The 12025-nt window shown below is 39.8% G+C and overlaps 1 protein-coding gene across 1 annotated transcript in view; it reads right to left on the bottom strand.

The window, feature by feature from the left end:
- Positions 1 to 12025, bottom strand: part of LOC307258501 (kalirin-like) — a 75553-nt gene that overhangs the window by 13937 nt on the left and 49591 nt on the right. Inside the window, exon 27 of the mRNA XM_080038054.1 lies at positions 238 to 441. Coding sequence (XP_079894180.1) covers positions 238 to 441 — 204 coding nt within the window. The remainder of the gene's footprint in view (positions 1 to 237; positions 442 to 12025) is intronic.

The following is a 12025-nucleotide window of genomic DNA, read 5'->3' as shown; positions in this document are numbered from 1 at the left end:
TAGCTAGCAACCTGCCTGTTTACAGAGTCTAGGCTGTGTATTAATACCAGCTTTTGTCTTTCAGTGCACACTTGCTGCAGATTGCGAGGAGATATTCACTGATTATGAGAAAAAGTGATTTTGACAACAAGCATTCTCCAGAATCACTGACTCCACCTTTAATAATCAGTTTCATGCTATTACACCCAAAAAAAAGCCTTGTAGTTTTTTTTTATTGTGTAGCTTTTTGTCTCTTACCAGTTTTTTTCTGCTTGTTGGGTAGTTTCTTGATGGAGGACCCGTGGCTAAGGCGTCTCACGGGACTGGTCAGCCACTTGCGCAGTGTGTTACCGGAGCGTTTGGGACCCGGGGAGCTGGGATGGAGGGAGGAGAGGGAGGGCTGGGGCTGCAGGTTAGCCACAGACTCTGTCTTTCCATCGGACCCGCTCACAGCGTAGTTCTCTGTGGAAAGAAAGACAGATGAGGACAGTTTAGATAGATCTACACACTCAATGTATGTTCATATGTCAACACGTGTTTATTTTGTGTTTTTTCCAATACCGATAAAATAAGAAAAATGCTGAAACTGCACTTTTAAGACCACTTCATAAACAAGGCTGTATCCAAAATCTGTTCTGTCAAAAACTGTGGTCACCAATATCTTGCAAAAGTGATACAAAGATGTTTTACTTTAATAAAGATAACATTTGAGTTATTCCTAAATGGCACTGTGCACGTGCCTATTAAGAAGGTAAATGCCTTCTTATTTCCCTGTTTGATTTGTGTGTTACAATTCAGCTCTATTAGATAGATGCTTAATCTGTCCCCATGGGGAAATACCTGTATCCAAACCTGAACCTTATCTTTTGAATTATTGACATGAAGACAAACAGCGGAATAACAAATTGATTCTTAATTCAAAGAAGTATTTGAATGTGTTTGAAGATAAAAGGACCAGGAAACAGGAAATAAAACTTATGAAATAGACATGTGACATATTGACTGTTTTCACACTGAGTTGATATAACTTATATAAGATTACAGAGAGTCAGGTATCAGCACATTGCTTCCACAGAATTTGCTTATCTACAGTTTATGGAAACACACAGAAAACATGATTAATTTCTGCTGCAAAGGCTAAAACATCTGAAGATAACTGAGTTGAACTCATGTGTGTGTGGGGTGTGTGGGTTGTGTGTGTGTGTGTGTGTGTGTGTGTGTGTGTGTGTGTGTGTGTGTGTGTGTGTGTGTGTGTGTGTGTGTGTGTTGGGGAGAGAGAAACAGTGGTCATGTGTCAGTGTGTGGTGGATCAGCTGAATTCACACACAGTAGGGAGCTACGGGCAGCGGATGCGGTGGGGTTAGGGGAGTGTGGGAGTGTGTGTGTGTGTGTGTGTGTGTGTGTTTATGAACGGAAATAAAAGGGTAGGGAGTCAACTGTATCTCCTGAGGTGTCATAGCTATAGTATCTATGAATGGTCAACTTTTCTATTTTTTTAAATACTTTTTTTTTTAAACACAAACACACAACTGAAAAAGTGAACACACAAACACATGACAAGATACAATAAACAACTCACATGGCGTACTCTACTTCACAGGTTTCTAAGGACATTGTTTAAACTATATGTAAATGTTAAGCAAAAAAAATAAAAAGTCAATAAGGTCATGAAGGTCACTCCAGCGCTGCTATATAGTCAAGGAAAGGCTGCCATGTCCGTTTAAATTTTTCAGCTTTCCCTAAAAATCTCATAACGGATTATCTCCATAAATAGAATGCCAGCTAGAGAACTCCATGAGCCACATATCAAAGCAGGGGGCTATCTCCTTATTCCAAACGTTAATATAGATTTTTTTGTCCCATCCCATACTGGATCTACAAAGCTTTCGTATGACCTCGTCGACCTTTCGTCTCTAGTTGTTTTGACGAGCCTAGAATAAAAACAACCTAATTTTGTTCAAATGTTGTTTTTCATTCTATTCTTGCCTTTTTCTCATCAACCGCGTGTTAATGAGTGTATTACTGCTGGTTGTGTTGTGTTGGTTATTATCTGTGTGTGTCAGCAGCGTGACAAACACAACTCAGCAGTCAGGGTGCAGACAGCGATAACACTTTACAAAACAGAAAATATGCTACTGCGAGGGAAAGGGAGTGAAACAGGCCCTGCGTTTCCAATCCCTATACTTCCCTACTATTAAGTATGCCAGAAAAAGATTTAGGATGTCCCAATACATGCACGTCAATTCTTGTAGTATGCTGAAAATACATAAATGCCCCTCTAACTCCAATAGCATTATGGAGTATTCGTCTTTATTCTTGACATTTCTCGACATAATGAAAAAAAAAATCTTCCTTATGTGATTTTGTTTTCTCTCCTGTGGCCCACTCTGCTGTACTTTAGTATGTAGTGTAGTACAAACAAAAAAGTATGCGATTTGGAACGCAGGGATACTGTCAACAGCACTTTGGTGGATAATATAATTGACCCTGGTGCTGCAGTACAGTTAAAAAATATGCCATTCACCTCAAGTGCTGAAGAATAATTTAACAGTTCATTTGTATTCTGTAACAGGTTTACTGGTGAAACCTATACACACCCAAAAACAAGGAAGGGCTACTTGAATACATCTGCACACACCAAAAGCACTGGATATAAAGGCTCTTTTTATATTGCAACACCCACACACACACACACACACACACACACACACACCCACACACACACACACACACACACACACACACACACACACACACACACACACACACACACACACACACACACACACACACACACACACACACACACACACACACACACACACACACACACACACACACACACACACACCTTTGTTGTAAGAATTCCTTAGTACTTGTAAAGTCAATTGAGCTTAAACTCACTTTCAGTCCGTTAGTTAAACAATGTAGTGACTGACACCTGCTGCATAGACAAACAATGGAAAAGCCTACAGGGCCTAGGCCAAACACAACACAACAATCCACAACCAGTCTGTACTGTGTTTGCACTGAAATAAAAATCCAGTGTTAATACACAGCCTAGGCTCTGTAAACGGGCGTGTGGCTAGCTACAATGGGCCTCCTTTTGTTTACATTCCCTTTGTTTACATACCAGTTTACAGAGCCTATGGCAGGTTAGTAACACACTAGTCTCGCAAAGCCAGACCAAACTACAGCAAGTAGTATGGTCTGGAAGCACTCCGTTTAGAGCCGTCTATTCGGGGGGAAACTGGGCTGGCCTGTTTTTATTTCTTTAAACCAATCACAATCATCTACGGCGGGGCTAACCCCGGGAAGCAGCCAATGGAGGCGTAGCGTTGTTTGCCGACGCCAGCGCTTAATAGACGCTGGCTGAAGTGGTCAAGCCAGACTAGTAACACACAAACAGTACAGCCAGGTACCGCATTGTGAAGAGATATTATTTGAAATATACTGAATTTGAAAAAAAGTATATATTTTGACAACAAGCGTTCCCCAGAATTCCTGACTCCACCTTTAACTAACAGTAAGTGTCCACGCATTATTCCATCCTCTCGTTCTCGGCCCTACGTCAGTGTTTCAGTGGTTACATTCTGAAGTGCCTTTGAGCAAACCCAGACCCAGTCATGTGTTGTTGAGAGAGGGGGAGACATGTCATAGGTCAGTGATGTCAGCAGAACGTACGCTCGTCACCATAGAGTGGCCTTGACAGATGGCTGACCAACAGAAACTCACACACACACACACACACACACACACACACACACACACACACACACACACACACACACACACACACACACACACACACACACACACACACACACACACACACACACACACACACACACACACACACACACACACACACACACACACACACACACACACACACACACAGAGGGTTAAAAAGTTCAAACAACAGCATGACAAAGCAAAAAAAAAGTTTGTTGACCTCTGTGGCCTTAGGTTACAGTAAACCACCACTGTATCTATCCACCAGTTGTCATCAGGCAATCTAGCCTATCAGGTCATGATGCAGCATTGTTTAGAGAAAGCACATTCCAGAGTCACACTCGTCATCTCAGATTAAAAAGGGAGGAACTGACTGACTGACTGACAGACATTACCGGGAAGGAAGCGATAGTTTACGATAGTAGAACAAAGGTGACAAAACAATTCGGTAAATCCCATTGTGGCGTGAACACCTGCATGTCTATTGTCAATGGCATGCCAATCATTCTTGATCCAGACCCACAGTACAGGTTCGTATTGAATCGTTTGTCATCTGTTTCCAGTAGCAGTAAGTTGCTGACACAGAGGCACAGTCAGTCTGGCATGCATCTTAAAAAAGGTGGAGTCAGTGATTCTGGAGAATGCTTGTTGTCAAAATCACTTTTGTTGTCAGAAACAATGAATATCTCCTCCACAATACACTATCTGTAATAATCACGGAATCTACCTTTAACAAAACAGCTGAAACTACACACATATCTAAACCCATTATTAATTAAGCTGGACTTAATGTGCATGTTGTATTAATGTAATAAGTTATAGTTAGTGTGTGTGAGTAAGCCAGTGTTAGTACCATGTGTAACATTGAATAGTGAATGCACTGCACAGTACAGCAGTGACAAAGTCAGGTGAGACCAAACAAGGAAGCTTTTGTTTCTAGAGCCGACTGAAAGACAGACGGTCTACTGTTAAAATCCCCATCACTCACTATCTTTAATCATGCACACAGAGAGAGAGAGACACACACACACACACACACACACGGAGCGAGAGAGAGAGAGACACCGACACACACACACACAGCGAGAGAGAGACAACGATACACACACACACTCTCACACACACACACACACACACACCAGTGGTCCAGTCTGTAGATACTGAACCATAGATCTGAATGCAGCAGAACAGGGTTTTTGTCTCCTCACTTTCTCACACACACACTCACTTTCATTCTGTAATTACACCAGACACACACACACATACACATTTTGTCTATGAATGGTTGTATTGATGAGACAGAGAGTATTAAAACACAGACACACACACACACACACACACACACACACACGAATACCTGACAACACATGGGATTCTAAAGGAAAATAACTAATTGTACCATTTTTTTCTCAATATGACATTTAAACTAATTTTCATCCATTTTTATTTATAATTATTTCCCCTCACACATAATAGCTGTTGTGTTTCCTGTTGCTAAAAGGCCACTACTGTTCACAGTAATGGAACATAAATATGAATACAGGAATATTTGAATGTGCATTTGGAGTCCCTGAAACAAATTATGGATCAATAAAATAACGACATCCACAACCATGCTAAACAGGCTATTTTATGAACGCCATTCTATACCCTGGTCATTGGTAAATGGGCCTAAAAATGGCCTTTATAATAATACATGTATTTAAAGGTGCAGTGTGTAATATGACATCATCAAGTAAGTTCTAGAAAGTTCTAGAATGCAACGCTCCCTGGGTAACCCCAACCCTTTAGAATAATAACAGAAGCTACAGTGGCCTTCAAGGACAAGAACAATTCTAAATTTTAAACAATGCACCTGATGACATTCCAACTATGACACTTCCAAAATGGCGGTGACAAGGCCTTGGTCCAAAGTATGGAGAAATATGGACATATATGAGACCCTTTCTAAGGAAAAAAATAATAATTCTAAAAAAAAAATTCAGCTATTATGCACTAAATTAAACGTATTTATGGATATTATAATTATTTTCTACAAAATCTGCTAGGATATAAAACCCAAAATTCTACACACTGCAGGTTTAAAAGGCGCCTTTCACGACTCTCAAGGACACCGTACAATCAGATAAATACAGTACAATCGATTGAATTAAAAAAACAGTTAAAATAAAGTTATTTATGGAGCACTCGTGGTGTAGTGGTTAGGGCGCATCACCCTTCCTGCCCCATTTTATCTGTGTCTCTCCACACTATCAAATAGAGCTTGAAAAAAGGCTTTATCCAAATGACTAGTATTCATTCTCCCATTCACACACACACACATTCATAGTCTATTGTGTCTACTTTTGGATGAAATTGAATGATTATAATGACTCTGTTTATTCTCTGCTTAGTATTTAAATATTTTCAAAATAAAAGAATAAACACAGGTAAAATCTTCCGCTTCACATTTTCAGGGCTGACATTGATGCTGTGTTTATGAACGCTTCAAATTCCTTTACAATGCTTTGTGGGTGTGGCCTATTTGCTGTGTCATCACCCCTTTTTACAGACATGTTTATAACTGAAATACTAAACAAAAAAATACATGCACCATTTTGTACAATGCATTACAAAGATAATGCATGAATGGACAAATTAAAGGCACAGTAACCTTCCTAAATATAGTGTGTGAAAAGTACTAATGTTGTAGCCGCGTGCCCATCGCGCTTTTAAGTCAATGACAGGAAGAGACAGTAATCTGGGATGATGACATTCCTCTCATACCTTCTCTCTCTCTCTTTCTCCCTCTCTGTTTCTCTCTCTCACTTTCCCTTTATCTCTCTCTCTCTTTCCCCTATACCTCTCTTTTTCTCTCTTACTCTCTCTCATGTCTTACATACTTAACAACACTCGCACACGCACACTGACTAAGCAAACAAGATTACTGACAATTGTAGTGCATTCATTCTAATGACAGGACAGTACTTGGCTTGTGTGTAAGCTGCAATAACACATGTCAAAACTTAGCTGCATGCAGAGAGGCTTGAAGAAAAAAATATATGTAATTCATGTATTGCTTTTAAGTTTATAATATTTGGTCATGATAATACAATTAAATCTAACATTAAGTCTGTGGTGTGGAAAAATGGGATGAAGATTTTCAAGAACATTTTCGCCACGAGAACAAATCAATGAAAATAACTTTTGATGCATTAAAAGAGCATCACTTCATGTATTAAGTTATTAATGCTCACGGTGTGGACATCTCTTATTCTATTTAGAGTTAAGGCTTTATAGATGTAGATGCTTTATCGTGAGATCATGAGGACATAAACATAAGAGGTTGTGAAGATCAGTGCTGATACAAACATCTGATTACATACAGAACACACACACACACACACACACACACACACACACACACACACACACACACACACACACACACACACACACACACACACACACACACACACACACACACACACACACACACACACACACACACACACACACACAGTCCCTAAGGACACTGATCAAAGGGAGCTATACAGATAAAAGGAGCTTTATTCAAGTCTTCAAAGCAGCATCAGTGCAAGACTTTACGATAATGCAAGTAGGTCATATAAGGGCCAGTGACATAGTGAAAGGAAAACATACATAATGTATTCACTTTAAATTACCCAAATAATATGCAACCATGGGCCAAGCTTGGTAGTGCAATTATTGTGTTTTTATTGCGGTATTTGGACCAAGAAGTTGATTCCGCCATTCACTCCAATGTGAACAAAAAAATCTCCCAAAATAAATTCTGGATATCAATAAATGGCTCATAATGCCCTTAAATAGTATTTTACCATTGATTTACGACACCAGCAAAGACTGATTCTTTGTCAAGCGTTCACAAGAGTCGACCCCCATTCCTCCACTTTACTCCTTCCTTAGTAAGAGCTGCTCCCAGTAAAGACAGCTGGACAGAAACCTCTTTAGATCACTTAGCAGGACTCCGTGTGTTAATAGTGATACGAGACGACGTGACGACAGACTAGAAAAACACATTTCATGGGAACTCGGTCTCAACTGGAACTGATAGATTTCAAACATGAATTTGTCGTAAGAAACAACCAAAACAGTCTTTTTTTACTTTACTGCTAATAAAGTGGTCTCCCTTTACAATGAGTGGATGTCTCTGGTAAAGGAGTAGTACGGGTTGCAATTTAAAAACTGAGCTGAAGGTTCAGTCGAGGCGAGGGGCTTACTTAATGCTATCTCGTCCCATTAGCTCTACAAAGGAGACAAAGAGTGTGTGTGTGTGTGTGTGTGTGTGTGTGTGTGTGTGCGTGTGTGTGTGTGTGTGTGTGTGTGTATGCGTGTGTGTGTGTGTGCGCTTTCCTCAGGGTCAGAGTAGTTTCCTGTCCATCTGAAAATGTAATTGGTAATGGAGGCTAATTACTCTGCTATTGTGTGAGTGAGGAAGTGCCTTTGTAAGTGTGTGTGTGTGAGTGTGTGTGTGCGTGCCTGTGCGGTTGCGTGTGTGTGTGTGTCAAAATAGTAGATATCAACAAATGGCCTCCCCTTGTCCTCCTACTGAAGATACTCAACACAGCATTGCAATTTTCAGAATCCTAGACCAAATTTTTATACTTACAATTGTTCCTACCGTCCATGAACATACATTAGGTGCCAAGTCATGCTCTAATAGCCATGTCATACAAACCGGTCTGACCAGCTGGGCTTCAACACTCACTAACACAATGATGTAACCTCATAAAATGTGTTTTGCATTCTTAGACATTGACTGAAAAGATAATAAGGAAGTGCTGTGACAATTTTGGAAATACATCCTATAGGGAAAGTCATTTTTTCCCCGACAATATCACACTGTTTGAGGATACAAAAATTATGCTAGGTTGGATCAAGCTTGACAACAAAGAGCCATGAATGTAACCCAAGTAAGTGTATCATATGGCTGTGTCCTAACATTGATTTAGAAGTGTTTACGTGGAAGAGGATAGCATTTTTATCTACTTTTACAGTATGTGGAAACAGGTCAGAAAAAGAGTGAAAATTCTTGAGATGCTTGACTGAAAACCAATTCAGCTACATGCCAGACTACTGTACTCCATGCTGCCCAAGCTCTAAAGTCCACTGACTGTGCGCACACACACACACACACACACACACACACACACACACACACACACACACACACACACACACACACACACACACACACACACACACACACACACACACACACACACACACACACACACACACACACACACACACACACACACACACACACACACACACACACACACACACACACACACAGCTGAGTTAACCTTTAGCAAATCAAATCTGCTCACCTGCACGTACACGCTATATACATGTGCTCTTAAAAGGCACAGAGAACCATTGTCCTCAGATTCAAGGTGGTTTTTCAGATAATGTCTAAACCAAAGTGTCTGGTCAACACAATAAAAAAAAACCACCTCATAACTTCAGCCCAGTACACTGCATTCAATTGGTTGATAGTACGTAATGTTAATGTGTGGCCTGGAATTTGAGTTCACTTCACTAACTTTAATTGCATTGTCAAGTTTTATTACACAATCACCTTTTAAAAGATCTAAACCAACACCTAACCGTACATATTTTGGCAAATGACATTTATTTTTTTTTATTTTTTTATTCCCGGTAAAGGGTTTTTACTGGGAGTTTTTTCTCAGCCGAGCTAAGGGTGTAAGGGCAGGGTGTCATATTGTATCATATTGTATCATATATCATATTGTATGAAATGTAAAGCCCACTGAGACAAATGTGTTTGTGATTGTGGGCTATACAAATAAAACTGATTTGATTTGATTTCTACAATAGTTTTTAAATCCTTAATGTTGACCATAAATGCAGGCAAATAGCAATGCATAAATCCGGTCAATTTATATTTCTGCTGAGTGACCATAGCAACAGCTATTCATTCTACGGACTATCTAGGATCAATATAAACCTCATCATTTTGGCCTCAGGAGTCTTGGCCATAAAAATTCCATTCATACCTGACACACCTTAAAATGAATCATTAACAATTACGCTCCTCCATAATAGAGACATAAAAGACTGATTAGATATGAATGATAAGTCAGTAAAGTACCTGCTGCATTAGATTGATCAATGTACCTAATGAAGGAAATGTATTGGATTTCAGTAGCAGTGGGAATAGATATGTTACCTTTCATACAAATCTCCATGTTATTTATAGAAAATGCCTTTAGCCTCTGGCACACAATGACAACATTGAATCAGGTGGGTATAATATTGCTAAAGCTAGTTTGCAATCCTAAACTGCCCAATACGTTGTTTTTCAGTGCCATTTGAAATGACTTAAAGGCCTACTTCACCGGTTGGAATATGAAGGTGTATTGAACTCGGAGATCCTATTTAGTATAAATGTGCAAAACAAATTGAAATCGGATCACCTTAGCCTGAGAAAGGGCAGAAAGAGTGTTTTATGGTCTCACTGTCTAACCCTACAGTTTCCTTCTTGTGACATCACAGTAAGGGTTAGGATTAACAGAACAGCTAGGCCAAGGGAAGACTAAGGGAAGACTGAGGGAAGAAAAACCTCATTCATTATACTATAACAGTTATTTTATAATGATAGAACGCTGGTTCCGTATGGGTGAAGTATTCCTTTAAGTGACAATAAAATAATAATCATAATAATAATTACATGAAAGTTTTGTCGTCTTTTGTGTTTAAGTCCAATGAATTCCACCAGCACATGACTATTTCTATTCATAAATTCTGGCAAATTCAAATCTTTTTCATGGGAGAAGCATAACACACAAACAAATCAATGAAACTGACTTTTTATGGGGACCATCGTCTACCTTACAAATACAATTGTTACTTATAATATTTTCTCTAAACTACAATGGATTTCTTCATTATAAAACGGCTAGTTCAAATCAAGTGATCCGATTGGTTCATAGCCGTGACATATGATGTCATATACAGTGCCAACTTTAGACCATTCATCGTTACAATATAACACTAAGCTTTGAACACAAAAAGTAATCTTTTGTTATTGTCACGTCTAAGGTTACCTGTATCGACCTTTTCTATGACTATAGAGATGTCTAGTATTCATAGTGATACATGACATTACTACATATCTATTGTCTCTGACCTGTGGCTAAGGCAGGATAGTTAGTTAGTCTGTTTGGTTGAGATACTGATCTTGAAAGTATGTTGTTTACTATTTTTTTTTTTTTTTTATTATAGACATGTGATCATATTGGTGATATAAAAAAAAAAGTTTAGACAAGGAATTATGATACAGGCCAAAAGCCCTGAACAAAACAAAGTGTATTGTAGGGACAGACAGGGCTTGAGAAATTCAAATATCACGACTATGAGGACTCCAGTGCAGTCAGTGTAAATCCGTTTAATCCTGGCTAAAGGCACATGTCATAACCTGCTGCTATACACACCCAACACACACACACACACACACACACACACACACACACACACACACACACACACACACACACACACACACACACACACACACACACACACACACACACACACACACACACACACACACACACACACACACACACACACACACACACACACACACACACACACACACACACACACACACCCCGTGCAAAACAGATTGCTCAATCGAACATCTGATTCTGGATATTGACAACAGACTGAAACTGTCCTCTCCTATTGTGTTTCAAACACAACTTCCTGTTTCAAAATGAAAACGTCAATTCAAATGAGTTTTCCAGTGAAGCCATTATGAATAAATTAAATGAGACAACGGGGATTTCTCCCTCTGTGCGCCTGTGTCTACCACTCCTTCACTTAGTCATATTTTCTCACACACACACAAATGCAGCACGCACACACACACAGTCACACACACACACACACCCACCCTTTCTCAGTGACCTGTGTGCAGAATTCTGGCAGACATTAGAAACATCTCTGATTCATTCTTCAAGCATGCAACATAAACACACACAAATGTGCACCAACACATTCCTAAACACCTGCTTTAACACTGCGCGACACACACACACACACACACAACACACACAACACATTCCAAAACACCTGCTTTAACACTGCGCGTCTCACTCACTCTCACACACACACACACACACACACACACAAACACACCTGTAACGTTGTAGCTGTAGCAGCAGCAGCAGCAGCAGCGGGTGAGGATCCGTCGCTTCATCCTCGCTCACACACACACATCCTACACACACACACACTCAGACACACACACCTCTTTGCT

Source organism: Ammodytes marinus (genome assembly GCF_949987685.1).
Source record: "Ammodytes marinus genome assembly, chromosome: 12".
In the NCBI taxonomy this organism is placed as follows: Eukaryota; Metazoa; Chordata; class Actinopteri; order Uranoscopiformes; family Ammodytidae; genus Ammodytes; species Ammodytes marinus.
This window is presented reverse-complemented; position numbering and strand designations above follow the sequence as displayed.